Below are 18,302 nucleotides of genomic sequence, written 5' to 3'. Positions count from 1 at the left end.
ATTGTTCACGTACACTGAACATTCAATGAAGTACATTGTCAAGTAGATGTTGTAAAAAAATATCCAGGATTTTACTGCTTTTTGCCGGCAAACTAACACTGACACAATTTACAGAGAAAGTTTTTATATGTATCAAAGAAAGTATAAAATACAGCGGTGACAATAATGTTCAGATTAAAGACCTGGAGAATAAAGTTGTACTTGATGATACTTGTAAAATCTGTTCAATGTGGCAGCCTTGTTAAATGACCAAGCTGCTAAAAACAGGTAAACTGTCATATACGCTTCTTCAGTGTGTTTGTCATCTGTTTAACAAACAAGGAAAGGCAAAAAGGTAGCTTAAAGCAAAGAATAAATATTAGCAATGAAAAGACAGTTGAAACAAGAGAGAACATCTCGGCACTTTGATGTAGTTTAATCTACTGAAACATGTCTTAACAGTTGCGCATTAACATTACTCTCATTCCCATAGCTCCTGCACAAGTGCCCATCCTGACTGCCTCCAACGCCCAGTTAGATTCCATTCTGCTGGTATGGGGCCCGCCACTGGAGGCAAACGGCATCCTTACTGGTTATCTCCTGCAACACCACCTCAGTATGTACACACACACACAAAGCTGTTTAACTACTTACTCATTGGCTTACACAGTGTCGACCTTTTGCCCTGTGTAATTTTTTCCATTAATAGAGCTCTCTTTGCTGTAGTTCAAGCTTTAGCTGTAGTGTGAGGTGCTGTGGGCGAAGTGTAAGCAGAAGTGTAGCTGCGCTGAGAGAAAAGATCAGGTTGGAGAGGAGGAAGTGAGGAGTGGGTGGCTCTGTGACACCACAGTTTATCTTTGAGTCCACAGGTTTAATATCTAGGTTATAAACTGGAAAAATACTATACACTATCATTGACCCTTCTTCCATATCCTCTCTAATGTTATCATAGCAGACACTAGGTAGCACTGTTTAACACTAAAAGCTGCAAAATGGCCATAACGGTGCAACCTGCTTCAGTACTGATTGTGTTTTGACATTTTTCTCAGTGTTTCTTATCTTGTATCCTCCAGGATTGCAGGTTTCCTTTTTTCTCCAAAAACAACTTTTTAAATGCCTCTTATTCAAGATTCCTTGGCATTTATTACTCAGTAGTATTTCCGTCTACAAAATTAAAACCCACACCTTAGTGCAGGAGAACAAATGAATGAAGGGCTTTCATTACTCTCCCTCTGTTTCCAAAGCCTACACAGCATCATTGGCTGACATTTCTGAGATCTTTTGTGTAAAATGTGAAGGCAGAGACAGCCCTTTGCCGCCTCCACCAGCTCCCACGGAGTCTGGCCAGCTCTTCAATACACTCTGTCCCCCTCTTCTTTCTGCTTTTTCCCATATCAGATGTCAGGCTTTACACAGATATTCCCACACAATGCAATCTGTGGGTGTTGGTTTTTGGATTGATTTATTCACTCTGCAAGCATATCTTACATTTTGTTTTCTGTTAATTATATGATTAAATTATATATGTCATCCTACAGTATATACACATCCACTTGAGTCATGAATCAGCTGTGTAATTAACCTTGGAATATTTTCTCACAACGTTCATTAAAACGTGAAATTTTCCAGTTTTCCTGTGCTGCAAACAAACATACATTTTTCCCAAGCGGCACCTCAGGGTTGGCATATATTCAGTTCTCACCTGCATTTCAACATTGGCACAGTAATGAATTCAACGTGGGGGGTTTCTGGAGAAGTTAGTTGCTTTCTACAGTCTGCACACATACTGTTCTTTGATCTATAATGCAAGTTCGGTGATACTTTATGCTGCTTGTGATTGCTGCTCCTCTGATTTTCTTCTTATTGCTTCTGCCTTATGTTACATTTGTTTTGCTTTCTTTTTTCCCCCATCTGTTTGTGTAATGTTTCCCCTTTCTTTTACACACGTTTTAATTTTTTAAAAATCTTTATTATATCTCCTCCACCTGTGTTTCTGTGTTTCTGTCTTCCTCTCTCCTCCTCTGCCGCTTTTCATCTATTGACACTTGTTTATATGCTCCCACCCATCTCCTCTTGAGCTCTCTATCTCCTCCTTTCATCTCCTCTCCCCTTTCTTCATAATGTATTCCTCCTCAGCTCACCTGTCATGACATATATCTGCTATATCACTTTCTGCATGAGCTAGCATGACATCTCTTCATCTTCCCACTCCCTCATCCATTGACTCTCATTATAGTTGTGTTCCATTAACATGCAACACCTGCCGACCGCAATGACTTTTTCTACGTGTTTCTGGCGGAGGCTCACTCATGCCTGGTGAACTGACCTGACATCTTTCTCCCTCTTCTATAGTTAATGACACCACACTGGAGGTGGTGAATTCCCATGAGACCAACATCACTGGGGCTGACACCACCCAGTGGCAGCTCCATGGCTTAGAGAAGGGAAGCCTCTACCGCTTCCACCTCAGTGCCTGCACTGCAGCCGGCTGTGGCCCCCCGCTGACCCATGAGAGCAGCACTGTAGCCCAAGCATGTGAGTGGAGGAAATCAGTGTGCCTGTTGTGGCACTGGGGTTAATGAGATATTATTTGCATTGATTTAGGTATGACAGCCCCATCGAAGGGTTGAAGTATACGTCAGACCTAGTTATAATAATATATAGCTACAATTCCTTCAGAGAGGACATATTTATTTGAGGACTAACTGTACTATACCTTACAATATCAGTTTAATAGTTACGGGACGTACTAATAAGACTTTCAAAAACAATGGTATAATGTATTCTGTGGTAAATATCAAGGCTTGGAAACCTTGTAATTTACCAAAACTGCGACTTTACAAACTTGTACTATGCAGTTTGAAAAAAATAAATAATAAGTTGGCAAAAAAAAATAATATTTGCACCTGTTACATATTCCTGCCTCTTTAGAGTTTCACCGTCAAGGATGAAATGATGAAAACTATTTCAATTTCGCCCTTCACACAAATAAAGTTTGGAGTGCTTCACAATGAGGTGAGACAATGAGAATAGAAGCTGAGCAAACACAAGCACAGATGGATCAGTAATGTAACAATGGAGGCACAGCATCAGCATCAGGATTAGTTATTATTAGATAATGTTCTGACAGGAACAAATTGAAACAGGTAAATCGTGTTTCGAATTTTGCATATAAATGCAGTTTTTATGACAGCGGTTGTAAACATCTAACAAAGCTGCAGCAGAGGACTCAAGTGAATCTGAATCTCAAGGCTGGTCCTGGGCCATTTTGAGCTTTAAACAAAAGCTAGAGGACCTTTTTTTAAGGATACTGGGAACTAGTTTACTCCACAAATGGGAGTGCTGTGCTTTGCTTTTAAAGTTCTGTTTTGAAGTCAAGCAGCAGCATTATGAATATTTTTATCCTCTAAATACCCTTTTAAAGAAGAGCGGTGAGAAGTTACAGTGGTGTGCTTGAGATGAAAGCATGCATTAGATTTGTGGTATTTTGCTAGCTTGTGAGTGTCGGTATCCTGGCGGTATTTCACACATTGTCTGAGCTGTTGGATTACAGATTAACTTGATTGGATGAAAGAATGCTATTTTGGCACTGCTGCTGATTTTAAAGTTTAGTTTGACTCTGTTGAAATGTACCATTTCGTCCCAGAGATGCAGCACGAAAACAGAGTTAAAATGTTATCAGAAAAACATTTCTGACAGAAATTGTCAGTGTTGTGACCAAGTTCACTCTGCATTTAGATCCATTTAGATTGCTTGGCTTTTGATTAGTTTTGTATCTGACTGAAAGTCTTTAAATATTAATGAACATCAGGAACCAACAACCTTACAGCACAAAAGATCTTTCTCTCATAACTGGTGTTTATCATTTTAAGACACAGTCAAACTCAGTATTTAGCAAATTCCCAATTTTTGTTTGGAAACATCCACTGATATCTCAGAAAACAGGCTCCCAGCTTTGATATAAGTAGTTATGGGATTTTTGGATTTAACGTGGACCTCCAGTTTAGCTTTTCTGCATTTCCGATGGATGAACATGATCTCTTTAGCATTTGCATTTAGTTGATGAATAATGGCGATGGATTTTTTATCACACCATCTCTTAATGACCTTCAGTGTTCATCAGGTTGTTGTTCAGGATGTAATCTATTTCACCCACAGTCTGGGTCTTGCTGAGAGAATGAATGAGCTGCTCTCTGACCCTATCCTGTAGTAAAAACAATTGACTTCACACTGTCATCTACACTACAGCCAATCATTTTGACATTTTTTGGGATTATAGCATCATTCAGAAATGCTATTGACAGTTCTTTAGTCAAAATGTGTTCCTTCTGGTATGTTTGCCATCATCATATGGTTTATCCTACTAGGGTGTGCCAAAGCCAGAATTGTATGTTAAACTTATAGTAGCTTTATTGTGTTTGTTTTTTTATTAACATTTAATTTAACAAATAGTTCAGGCAATCTGACGAGTAATGGAAACATAACCTGCCACCATTTAGTTTAACTGTTAATTTCAGCCCTCATATCACACAGTTCTAAGTCGTTTTAATAAAGGGTATTTATTCCTCTCTGGCTTTTATATTTCCTTCGAGACGCTCTGCATCTTGTAGGAGTATGTCCAACTTGAGAGCCGTTAGATGCACTGTTTGTAAATATGGTTTGGTAGGGGCTCGGTGGGGAGATAAAACGGTTCGGTTTCGGAGCGCTGTGCTCAGGGCATGTTAGTCACAATGCAACAGAGCACATTTATGGATGCCAATAGCTCAGAGCAGGGGCACCATAATTCTAAAGTTGTTGATGGATTGACGGCGAAAAAATAAATGTATGTGTGATATTGAGCTCAGGCTATGAATGGCCCCTTACAGATTTCACCTTGGTGAGCTTTTAATGCTTGTTCCCATTTAGTCGGGATAAACCATAGCTTAACAAATTGTCTGGACAAACAGACTGCCATACCAGAACAAAAAACAGCCATGGAGGTATCTTTGAAAGGCTATTGGAACAAAAAAAGAGAGTGGAGGAAGTGAGAGACAGAAAAGCATCCCGGACAGAATAATGGGGGATGGGGGGACAAGATGGCAGAAGAGGCAAACTGTGAAAAAATATCTATTTTTCTCCATCAGGTCTCATGATTTAACAAACCAACAGAGATAAAGCCGACTGCAAACATGACAAAAAGTAGAGGATAAAATACCTTCATAATAGAGATGTGTTCATCTTCAATGGAGTCAGTATAGGAACCAGCAATCAGAGCAGACAAATCTTCGGTTTTCAGATGTGTCATTACACTCGAAAAAAAAGTAAACCAGTGATATTAAATTTACTCCATGTTACATATGAAAATGACCAAATCAGTCAATAAGCCAGAAATACATGTAAAGATTCTGTTGCTGTTCTGTTCTGTTAACGAAGTATTAAAGGACTGTACGGCTATCTGTAGACTGTACGGCTATCTGTCGCATAAATTGATAGATCGGCCGAATGGAGATTTACAGTATAGCGTGACTAAGTCCTTATTTAGATGTGTAACAACTAAACAAAACACACTGCATAATACCTTTTTAGCAACAGGAGGCAAACAAACACAGACAAACAGTAACTGCCCCTTAAGCAGGTTTAAGAAATGCTATGTGTGTGTCGGTGGATATCAGTTGAACAGAACTTTACTTACTGATAAAAACAAATGTGTTGAAAAATGTCTTATTTCCTGATTGAAATTAGTAAGCACATTTATTGGGAGGACAAGGTGTATATGATGTTTGTTTTTTCTCCACGGAGCCCTCGCGTTGTACAGCGCTCCATCAGTCATCAAATCGAAAACACCACTAACAAACAAGTCGTTCTTGCAGGCATCCACCTGCATGTGGTTGTATTTAAGAGGATGCACCGCCCACCGTGTGTGGGTGTACATGTGTGTGCGTAGGTGCGTGCGTATGTGTTTATGCCTGGTCTATAAACCTTAAAGCTGGCTTTCCATATATCTGTAATCTTCTGCTGTATTTCATTTTCCTTTTATCCCTCTGAAGATTTGTCCCCGACTCCAGCTGTGGCCCCTGTTCAGAGCAGTATGTATTACCGCCTGCAGCCACTGTGGTCACTCACATAGAAGAAGTTGTTGTAGAGATAGTCAAGGTTGTATGTCAGTTGTGTGTTGTTGTAGCAAGTAGCTGGCTGTAGCCTCTGTAAAGGTGTGTCCTTTTATAGTTATACGGATATAGTCAGTGTTGGAAGAAGAACTCAGATCCTTTACTCAAGTAAAAGTACAAATAATATGGTCTTAAAATACACCACTACAAGTAAAAGTCCTGATTTCAAAATGTTATGTGAGTAAAAGTTAAAAAGTATCAGCATCAACATGTATTTAAACAATAGAAAGTAGTAGTGAGTAGTGCTCATTCTGCACACTGGCCCAAGAACAGAATATTATCATCTAAATGTACTTCAAGTATCCAAAGTAAAAGTACTTTTCACTGTATTTTGTTATAATGGTTATTATACTATCCTGTTTTTCTACATGTAACAACATTTTAGTATGTTAGCTACAATGTAAATACTTGAAATATTGTGTAGCTTAGTAGTACAATTTTGCAATATACTACATCAGAATATCATTTGTTTTATAAGTACAAAGTAACTGAGTGTTAAAATACATGTAGTGGAGTAAAAAGTGGAATATTTCCCTCTGAAATGTAGTGTAGTAGAAGTTTAGAGTAGCATTAAATAGAACATACTCAAGTAAAAAACAAATATGTCAAAAAAAGTACAATACTTGAGTAAATGTATTCAGTTACTTTCAACCACTGGATATAGTTTGGGTAATTCTTGACTAGCAGCTCAGGAATTACAAAACATTTCTTTTACAATTTTGAATTCACATGTGCTATTTAGACCTAAACCCTACCGCAGTTACGGTGTGTTTACTATCAGCCTCGGTGTTTACTCCCATTAATCTAGTTTTCCCGGTTGCGCTAACAATCCTGTCTTCATGTAGTCTATAGAGCTTCCTTGTTGCACAATATAGGGTATTAAACCTGACAGCTTTGCAGCAGGAATCTAACATCTGAGGCTTCTCCTTCATTTCAGGCCACAACTGCTCTCTCTCTTTTCCCAGCTCTACCCCAGGCAATTCCACTCATCCTCCTTTAGGTATATAGCTCACACTCATACATGTACAGCCAATGAAACCCCTGTGATCTTATCTTGATGTACCGTCAACTTTCAGCTAACAACAGGATTCGAGACGTGGAGTCGTTTCAATGTATTCTGATATTCGCGATGTGTATAATATATATATATATATATGTATGTGTGTACTAAAAACAGATGTGAGTAGACATTCACAGAGCTCAGGAGTTCAGCAGTCTTATAGCCTGTGGTATAAAACTGTCTCTGAGTCTGGTGGTCTTGGTCCGGATGCTGCGGTACCGTCTGCCAGACGGCAGCAGACAGAACAGATTGTTGCTGGGGTGATGGGGGTCCTTTAATATCCTACCGGCCTTCTTCCTACACCGCTGGGTGTAGAGGTCCTCCATGGATGGCAGCTCCGTCCTGGTGATGTGATGTGCTGATCCCGCCCACGATCTCTATATCAACCCTTATCAACCCTTTATGAGCCAAAATCCTGCTTCACTCAATTAAGTCTGGGGCCCAGCATCTCCTTTTGAACTGTCATCTTGAAGGGTTTCTGCTAGCTGAACTGTGCTCAAGCTGCAGGGGAACCTATTTGCCTTCGCTAATCCTCTTTTCCTGCCTCTTTCTCCTTTTCTCTGTGCCTGCCTGTGTTTTCCTCCTCCTATTTCTTCTCTCTTTATCAGTGCCAGCCCTGTTGAACGTAAGCTCTTATGTGAGTGACACCTTTGCCAAAATCAGCTGGACTGCCATAGAAGAGCAGCAGGACTCGGAGCTTTATGTGGCTTATATGAATAACAGTAAGCTACTTTTCCTGTTCCTGCCTTGCTAAGCATTGATGGGAATTTTAGGTGACACTATGTGTAGATGCTACTGAGAGGATTTTATGTAAACGTATATTATAAACCTAGCGTCTGCATTGCTATGTCCATTATTTCTATGATTATCCTGAAATATATTAACATGCATTTAAAGTTATGTTAAACAAATGCATTTTTTCTATCTCAATAACTACTCTGTAGTTGGCAATAGCTCATCCTACCTTCTTCTTAGATAGAGTGTGGATGTTAATACAGACTTACTGCTTGTGTGTAGGTGATGGTTTCTGGCGGATTTCAGAGGCTGTAAACGCTTCTCAAAGTTTCCACGTTATTGATGGGCTCAAACCTGGGACGGTGTACACTGTGCGCCTCATGTCCAAGAGGCTACTCGATAACGCTAGCATTTTTGAAGATGTTATCCAAACTCGATTACAAGGTGAGAGGAGAGAAAGGTGACATAGTCTGTAGATCTTAGAGATTTCAGCTCCCACCTGCCACATAATTGACAAACGAATATTGACTGTGGTGAATTTGTGAGATTATTTTATTTTCTTGCATCTCTGTGCATTTGTTATTTCCTATATAATATTCTTTCAGAAGATAGTGTTATAGCTGAAGGGATTGTGAGAGCATCTTCTCAACGTAGAATTCAGTTTAAGTCTAACATAGAGTTGGATGCAGTGTGCTCGAGGGATCATACTGAAATAGATCAATGTGTAAAGTACATTTTTGAGCTCTGTGTCTCTTTTCTGTTCTCAGACAGAGGTGCTGTAGGTGAGAATAGCAGATTTTCCACCCAGGGTTTGTTCATCGGGACCATGTGTGCTGTGGCGCTCCTCACCCTTGTGGTACTGGTGGCCTGCTTTGTGCGACGGAACAGAGGTGGCAAGTATGCAGGTACGCCGCCTCCGACCCAGAGAAAAGAAATGTTCTCCATGGAAAAAGGTCAGTTTTTTAACTAGGGTTGGGTGCCTTGTCGTCTCACTTCAGACAGGAGTTGAACCAAAATTGAACTCATGCTGTACAGTATATGTCAATTGTATCAGTCTGACTTGATAAAAGCAATTTAAAATCTCTAAGAAATCTTTAAACATCACAATATTTACAGGATGACGCTTTAATTTGACTTGATTTTGGTTGACCTCCAGAAAGAATTAAAATGTGCGACAGGCCTCAACCCTGACCTAACCCCCTCGACCTCATTTGGAAATGCTTCCTGCATGCATGTTGGCCAACTATGCATGCTAACCCTGCCATGCCCAGTATGGTTAACCCCAAATGAACCGGCCATGGGATGCTTGCATCTACAATAGCTCTACTGCTTTGTCTGGCCCTGTTAGTTCTGCTCTGTGCCTCTAATTACATACCTTGTCAAGCTAGACGAGTGGGAACCAGCTGGCTTTGTTCCTCTCCTCACCTGTGCAGACCTTCCTCCTTCCCCTGCACCTTTGTGCTGTTTGTATGAGAGCCAAGTTTAATCTCACCTTGGTACCTACCTGCCAAGAGGCTCCTCACTCACTTTCTCCCCTCTCACCCTGCTCCCCCATCTTTACCTCTTTGCTTGCAGTAGCTTTTTGACACGATGCACTGAATATTTTATCAGCTGCTTTGGATTCCCCCTTTACCCATCTAGCTCTTTCCATGAAACCCCTCTTTTGTCTCTCTTCAAGGACTTGTATTTTTAAAGCATATTTACACAAAGAGCTGCTGTGTAGCACTTTGGGCAGACAAACAGAAGAAAGGCTTTCAGTGTGCAGACTTGATAGAATGTTTACTCAGTCATTTTAAGTTGTTCTCAAAAGCTTTTCATTCCTGACTTTTAAAATGCAACTTCTTTATACACTCAAGTAATGGAAAAGTTCAGTTCATTTAATCCTTTACACCTACCAAGCATCAATGTTGAGCTTGCTCTTGCTGTAGTCTAACAATCTTCTGAGGGTGGTGCTAGAGTTTGAGTTATTTATCTTTGTAAAATGTTAACCTTTTACCATTATAGTTGTTGGAATTGTAATCAGTACACATGTCCCAACAGTACAAGTTATATGTAATTCCAACCATGAATGAAAGTGCTGCTCTTTAACATGCTATTGAAATGTGTGTCCTGCCTCCTCCCTGCAGTGAAAGAGAAGGAGGACCTCCACCCGGACGTGGAGTCACAAGGATTGAATCCGGACAGCTTTGGTGACTACAGGTGAGCTCGTTCTCTGAGCTGCAGTGCCAATGTTGTCTTCGGAAAAGGACATGTTTATCTCCTTTTGAGTGTGCTGAGCTGTAGCAGTATTCATCCAGTAACCACATATGTTAAATATTTTCTGGCCGAGAAACTCATTTGTCATGTCACGGTTATGTTTCTTCTCTCCCTTCCTCAAAAGCAAAGCACCCGTTCATGATCTTTACGAGGATCAGCCTAGGAGCCATTGTTCTCGTCATTTAATGGGCTAGGTAATCCCATGGTGTAGTTATCAAGTGTTTGCAACGTTGTTAGCTAACCTGCGCTTTGCACCCCTTTTGTAGGAATGATGTGCTTTTGGTCCTGTAGGCATTATTTTGTGTGTTACCTTGTGTACCAATGAATGAGTGACTATCTAACACTGAATGTCTTGTGTTTAGAATACATTATTGTCTGCTCCTGTAAAATAATACTACCCCCACTTTAATATATATGTATAAATCGTCTTAGTTTCAGGGCTTCCCCTTTTATTGTAAAAGAGTTCAAAATGTAACAAAAGTAGTCCGCCGTATAGCTCAATTGGTAGAACTGGTGGCCCATCTACTAGGGCTTATCCCCAAGTAGAGCACCATTTCATTCCCTCTATCTCCCTGTTTCAACTCTGTCTCTACAATAAAGTAACTGGTTGCCCACAAAATGTAACTTTGATGAAAGTTTAGTTAGTTCCAAAGCAGTGTTTCCCGAAGGGCTGGAGCTCACAACTACACAGCGTATTTTTTAGTTTTTCCTTTACTTTAAAGGTCTCCTATTATGCTGTATTTGAACAATATATTGTACGGCAATATCTATACAAAACTTGTCTGTGAAGTGTTTGCTCAAAACACCAAACAGATCACCCATTGCAGCCATTCCTCATCCCCCTCTATTTCAACCCTGTTCCTGAAGTGCTGATTATGTGACTGTCGCTTTCAATTTGAGCTGAGCTGAAGCTGGCCACGCCCCTTTGGAGCATCATGCAGCTCTCCTATGTGAAAGTTTTCTACTGGAAAGATACTTTCTGAAACACTTATTTTCTCAGTGTTTACCACAAGAACAGTGACATTATATGTTTTACATATAAAACAACTCTTTAAGTCCCTCCTGCAGACATCCTGCTGAATACACAGACACACAGAGGTGCTGCAGAGGGGATTCAGCTCACCGACTGTATATGTTGGGACGTGTCACGTGGGTGGGACGTTGCCGGGAGTTCAATGTAAAGCCAGCCCACATTTCGGTCATTACGTCATTTCCGAAGAAAATCTGGATCAGCTCGTTTGTATCCCCATTTTTAGAGATGTGGGTAAGGAGGAAAAGAGAGAAGGTTGTATTTTCTGACACTTTGTGAGTCTACTTACACAGCGGGGACACATATTTATGTAGAAAATACATCAAAAGGTGCATGTTGCATAATAGGGGACCTTTTAAGTAGATGGCAGGATGGAGCATGAAGGATGGTGGTAGTGTGACCTCACTTAGCAAAGTATTTCTTAGACAACAGCTGTAATGATATTACTTATTTAAGCTCTTACATCAGCAGCGGACAGACCCTATTAGGGTTATGCTCAAAGCGACTCTAATGTATAAAGATGTATTTGAATGTCTCCGCTTAACTGGAGTTTTGACAGATTTACTTTTAAACCTTGATTTACCCTGTGAATTAGTGCGTGCTGTGGAACATTTAAACGAAGGCCACATTTTAAATTGCTTCACATCTTCCCACTGTAAACACGTAAATTGATTAATGATGTCTAGTCATTTCTGATGGAAAATATCTTGCATTCAATAATTCAGGCGAGGCATACAAAATGTGTGGAAAAACTGAGCCTTTAAGCCCAAAGCAGACAGCTGTTTTACTTTACAATAGCTCTTGATTTTCTATTGTTTGCATTGTTAAGCTGCTATGGTGACAGTTTAGGGAACTGGGATGATCCTATTTTGCCTGACAGCACTGCAGAAACTGTGTGACAATGGTGTATTTGTTTGTGCACACACAAGAGAAGTCACCTAAAATAGCCTCTTCTGTCCACTTTGATTCTGCTATTCAGTACATGATTACTCACAACAGCGTGGTTGCTGCCAATTGCATTCCTGCGATTCTTGCCAAGACTGTAATTCTGTTCGAAAGGATGCATTGTCCACAGCCCTTTTTACAACTAGATAGAAAAAGATGTAATAAGTACATTTTTGTAATAATAAGTACAATGCAATACCAGGGACTCAATGATTACAGTGCAGATTTCAACCAGACGTTAGGTATTGTTATTTTGTCAGGTTTAACACTCATGAAAGACCCAACAAATGAACCATATATGCTGGGCAATAACCCAATCACACATCAACTTTCATTGATGTAAAGGGTTGATGTGATTATTTTGTCTTATTGTGATACAACATTTTATTGTCCAAATTAATACATTTTGTGTCATGATTTTACTCTGATACGAAGTTCACATAGGAGTTCATGAGGCAAAATAAACTGCTAATATGAGTTTGTGAGATGATGCAGATGTTAGGCTTCACCTGCCTGTTTATAAGGCCTCTCATGGTTTCTTTCATGAGGCTGCTCTCACTACTGTTCCCCCAGAGTGCCCTTAGCCTCACTATGATGTTGTTTTCTTGGCTTAAGAGCTGGTTTCAGGGCTCTCTGGTGCCCTTTGAATCTCTGTCGGCAATAGACCACCCACTGGTATGCCACGTGTCTGGGGAGCTGACAAGTGGTAATTATGCTTCAGACGATTTCTCTTCGGAGGCAGCCCTCTGCTCTCTTGCCCCTCTGTCCACTGCGGGAACAGCAGGTGTCGTAGCTGGAGCAGGCTGTTAACCAACAGTGTGATGCAATCTTTTCCACAGCTGTATTTTATTTGTACTTTTTTTCATCATAGCTTTCAGCGTCATTTTCATGTGCAGTTAGGCAGATGGCAGCTGATGTGGACAAGCTTTCCTTCATTCACGTTTACACTAACATGAATACAACTTCAGGTGCAAAGAGGGGGAAAGACAATCCTCCTTCCACATGAGGCTTCTATGCTGCCCCAAAACCAAGTCAGCACGGGTCAATGGCGAGACAAATGTAATTACCATCTGCCTGCTGATGTTCCTCCATCTCTCACCTGTTTGTGAGGCTCTGGGAAAGTCTTTCACAGCAACAGCTGAGACAAAGCTGGATGCTGACCAAGGTCCTGATGAGAACTGGGGCTCAAAGGCCCTCAGCCCCATTTTATCACAGTATTCAAAGTCACGCTGGGCGGGCTGCAGTGGCTATGGTATTCCACTGCTCTTAGATAACAGCCACTTATCTTCAGCGCTCTAGAGTCGTCAAAGAAAGGAGGTCTGATAAGAGTTGAAATGCGGACCTTATGTGGTTTGCATGGTAAACGGCCTCATGGAATAGGAGAGATAAGATTGGTTATTAAAAAATCCCTGTGAAGAAGACCCGATTTTATAATCTTAGCTTGAACCATATTTCTTCCTCAAAAAGCTGTTCGAAATGTTCAGCTTGTATTTGACACAGGTGTCAACTACAGTACAACTCAAAGGGCATATCACATACGCGACACCTGAGCGTTGTCTCTGAGCGCAGGCACTCTGCATTATGAATACTAAACCCAAGGAGAGAGAGAGAGGTTTCCAAACATGGGTGGTTTGGGGAATTAAAAAAGAGAACAAGGAGGGAAAATATCCTCAGTGTTTTGAGGTGACCCTGCGTCTTGTAGTGAGACACCTGCGAGTTGGCCAGTTGGCCAGTTGCCCAGCCTTAAATTGGCATCTAATCTCCTCGGCCCTCGTGTGGGGCCCCCGGGAATACAGGGAATGACAGGCTGTTTGTCTGGGATTGCATATGCCCCACCTCTTTCCCTCCTCTCCTTCTCCCTTCCTCAATCTAAGCCTCCCCCACCTCCCCACACGCACATACACACAACTCCCACTCGTCTTCTTTCTCACTGCACTCTAGCAATTTCCATCGCTGGTTCTAAAGAGATTTGAAATTGCCTTTGGTCTTGAAGCCTTGGCAATTAGCAATTAGTGAAGTGATTGTAGCAAACCCTCCCCGCCTCCCTTGTGCTCCCTTTCCTGCTGTGTTGCCACCGCATCCACCCGTGACTACCACCCTGTATTGATGTATTGAAACCATAAGAAGTCGCTTTGTGTGCGTGTGTTAGTGCACCCAAGCATTTAATAGTCTGTATGTACCGTACACGCTCTGTATGCTGGTGTCAATGTGTGGTTATATGTGATATCGTGTCAGCCTCTTAGTGCCATATTGCTTCTGAACATATGCACTGACCCTGACCATCCTTCTGTGTTGTCTTTGATGGCAGTGACAGCGAAGAGAAGCCACTGAAGGGCAGTAGCGTGTGTTCCCTGAATGATGCGATGGGGGACGGCATCAGCAGAGACAGCATGGTTGACTACGCTGACGGCGGAGGAGAATTCAACGAGGACGGTTCATTTATCGGGGAATATTCCGATCGCAGGCACGGAGGCTCTGTTAGCGAGCCCAGTGGACCCAGACCAGTCACTGCATAAAGCCAGGCTCCAGATGCAACGGTCTACTTCAAATCCTTTCAAGATACTTTTCAAATTCAGCTTCCCTGGCATCAAATATGGCTAGAGTATTCAAATACGGGGGAATAAAAATGACGCAAATGTGCAGAAGTTTGGCTCAGGGACTGGAAAAGGAAAAATACACCCACCATACACATCAAATCATGAGTTGTTGTACATACTATAAGAGAATGAACTGTATCTTTTGAGTTTTTCAAGATTTTATTAAAGTGTTTTTTGTACCTATCAGCCAAAATGTTCAGCTGTATAATTGACCACATTGTTTCACAAAAGGCCGAACACCAATAATTATTTCCTACGATATGAAAACATTGAAAAAATCTAAAGAAATTGACACAGAGGACATTAGAAAGACGATATGCATCTCGAACCTAAGTTGATTTGTTTATTGCACACTGGAATCAATATCTAGTCATAAATGCTTTACTGCCTATTACTTTATTATATATATATATATATATATATATATATATATATATATATATATATAAATATAATAAAGTATATATATATATATATATATATATACTTTATTATATTTATATATATATATATATATATATATAAATATAATAAAGTATATATATATATATATATATATTGTGTATATTTTTCTGATATGTGATAATATGCAAATATGAGAAAGTCAAAAATGTGTTTATGAACACAATGTTGATAACTTTAATATAATTCAATTCTGAATTGTACATTGCCATTAACAGTAATTAGTACACAAAAACCTAAATACAAGAACAACATTACAAATCAAAGTATCTAATTACAAGCAAGGGTACATATATACAGTATAGTGTACATATATACAGTGTATATATATATATATATATATATATATATATATTAAGTTGTTTAGCAAGGCAGTTAGTTGATAGGTGTATTGCAGCATTCATTTCTGCAGTGGAATCACCAATGCATTTGTTTAAGGAACTTATCAAGACTTTAAATTGGTGAGCTTTCACCTTCAGGCCCCAGTAATGAAGAGGGAGTTTTTGAACTCAAGCAATTTGTCATACTCCTATTTATTTTGGACTTTTTTAATCATGTGGCTTTATCCTGCTGGATATCGCAGTATGAATCACTCTACATTCCTTTAAACGATCAGGCAGCTGGGATATTTATTATCTGGAAATTATTAATGTTCAGTACTTCCCTTCCAGTTTTCATTTCATCTCGGTGCAATGATTCATCAGACTCCATTTGCTGCTCCTTTTTTGTAAATTAAAAAGCACCCACTTATATGGTAAGCTCACTTTCAAGTTGAGATGTCCTTCCACTGATCATCGAATGTGAATATATTCTAAGAAAATGTATCCCTGAGTTCTTGGCTATTTAAAAAATGATATGAAGCGCAAATTGATATGATACAAATTTGGCTAATTTAAGCTTTTCTGAAAGATCAAACACATAGCAAATCCCCAAAATATACTTCCTGTTTTATCCAAAATGCATGCAGTGAATCTTCTCATGCATAATGCATGTTGCTGAAATATTAATCGAGGATATAAGAAAGTTGAGTCCAATTCAAGAATTTGACTTAACCAAATGTAATAAAACAGGATTCAGTTGCAGTTGTAGGAAGTGTTTAATTCACTAGAGGCTCATTTTCTAGGTCTAGGATTGACCACTGAGCACTTTTAAGATTTCAAAAACAGACGATCGAGTTAGATGTGTGAAGGCAAATCAAAGCGGACTGTGTTTCATATTGAAGTGAGAATACATTTAGTCCATAGAAATGCAAACACAAGAAACTTTTAACAACTAAACTGGATGTTGTATGAGTTTCTTTGAAGATATTAAAGACAAAAATCCTCCCACACAGTAAACATGAGAATAACAAAAGTCCAAAATAAAGAGAGCTTTGGCTTCAAACCAAAATAAAAAAAAGAAATATGATGCAAGTCCAGCTATGAAGTATAGTCAACATTGTAGTCAATCTTTCCTATTACTTGGGTTCAGATAATTGGAGCCAGATCCCATGGCTCCAATTATTTGAAACAAAGCAGTGCTTGCTCTCCCCTTCATTTTCTGAGGGAAAATATAACACCTTTGATGAGGCAGAAATCCCAGCTAGCAAAGATGGGAGATGATTCACTCATCCATCATTTGGTGGAAGCCTCTAAAACAGCCCAACATCCCCTCTGATTCACTCCATTATTTTTGGTCCTTCATGGTTCAGTATGAAGATTTTTTTCCCTTATTCATTATAATTATTTGTTCCAAAACAAACTAGAAGTGAACCTCTGTGACTAAAACAGAACATCATGCATTCAAAAGCAGTAAGATTCACAAAGTCACAACCACAGTTTTTGCTTGAATCCATTCACTCCTTTCACTGGACTTATTGCATATCTCTAAAATACCTTAGAGGCCCTTATCTTCTTTTTCAAATACACAGCACAGCCTCCCTGTAGCCTGTCTATAGCCTGGTGATTATAAATAGGCATTGTAGCCGTAATCAAACCAGACTTGGGATAGTGGAGTTGAAAAGCACTCCATGCCTCATGGCAAGATACAGGTCATTTAAAGAGATAATCCCTGTATTGTCAGGGATTACGCCCTCATCCATTTTAAAATTGCTTTCTCCGTGGAACGTTAAAACCTCTAAACAACAACAAAAGATTACTCCAGTCGAATCCATGAGTGTCACACAAGCAGCTTTTTTGCTCTGCTAAATGTATTTGGAGGACATGCAGGTGACCCTTTTATAAAACCTTTTAATAGAGTCATAATAGCCCTGTGTCTAAAGAGCAAAGGTCAGGATGCTTACATAGTTTCATGTTGAATGGAATAGCCTTGTTTGTTGCGCTGCCTTTGTTATCGCTGCACATACCCATAGATCTGAGCTTAAAGCGGATCACTCCCTTTCAGTCAATTTGATCTGAGCTAATATTTAGGCTAAGCACCCTGGAAATTGCCTGGTGGGAGGAAATCGATAGCATACTGACACATGCTGTGAGTTCAGCCCTCAGCGTTGCATCAATCTTAAACCAACTGAAGATGCTGCAAGGGCACTGTGTAAGAACTGTAGCATGGAGGGAGGGTTTAAATGTTCTTAGGGTGCAAGATATTGAGACGACGATGTAACTACCCAGTCAAGAAGAATGTAACATGGTGGCCATGAAGGTCTCATCAATAATGAACACCGACGGGTTCACCGAGAGGGGAACTGTGCTAGGTGTTTCCAGATTGTCCAATGGACTACCTTATATTTGTTGGTGGCTATTAAAGCATTTGCAAAGGAATCTGCATCAGGAGTTAAACCAATGTCAAAGCTTCAGCTTTCAAATGGGACGAACAGTCTTTCGGGGCCTATTGAAAGCAAAACACGCAAATGCTCTCAAGGATGAGCTTTTAGCACTTAACCATAGAAATGGGTTAAGGGTGGATAGAGAAAAGAGGCTGGTGTATTGAAGGTTATTTGACTGCAGGCTCTTTATTCAAAACGTGCTTCAGCAGCAATGCAGATGAAGAAAAGCAGCTCAGAAAGATGGCTCATGACCTTGACTCACAATCAGAATGACAGTGTTTTTATCTTGCATATTCCTCCAGCGGCCTTCACTCTTTGTCTGCATATTTTA

At 40.0% G+C, this 18,302-nt stretch overlaps 1 protein-coding gene across 1 annotated transcript in view; it reads left to right on the top strand.

The window, feature by feature from the left end:
• LOC134868837 (neural cell adhesion molecule L1-like protein) overlaps nucleotides 1-14,934 on the top strand; it is a 33,353-nt gene extending 18,419 nt beyond the window's left edge. The window contains 9 exon segments of the mRNA XM_063890165.1: nucleotides 473-595; nucleotides 2,332-2,514; nucleotides 6,006-6,044; nucleotides 7,063-7,125; nucleotides 7,794-7,907; nucleotides 8,203-8,364; nucleotides 8,688-8,873; nucleotides 10,047-10,119; nucleotides 14,460-14,934. Coding sequence (XP_063746235.1) covers nucleotides 473-595; nucleotides 2,332-2,514; nucleotides 6,006-6,044; nucleotides 7,063-7,125; nucleotides 7,794-7,907; nucleotides 8,203-8,364; nucleotides 8,688-8,873; nucleotides 10,047-10,119; nucleotides 14,460-14,667 — 1,151 coding nt within the window. The 3' untranslated portion in view covers nucleotides 14,668-14,934.
• Nucleotides 14,935-18,302: the final 3,368 nt, after the last annotated feature.

Source organism: Eleginops maclovinus, chromosome 1, assembly GCF_036324505.1.
Source record: "Eleginops maclovinus isolate JMC-PN-2008 ecotype Puerto Natales chromosome 1, JC_Emac_rtc_rv5, whole genome shotgun sequence".
In the NCBI taxonomy this organism is placed as follows: Eukaryota; Metazoa; Chordata; class Actinopteri; order Perciformes; family Eleginopidae; genus Eleginops; species Eleginops maclovinus.
The sequence above is the reverse complement of the archived record's forward strand: the minus strand, read 5'-3'. Positions and strand labels throughout refer to the sequence as shown.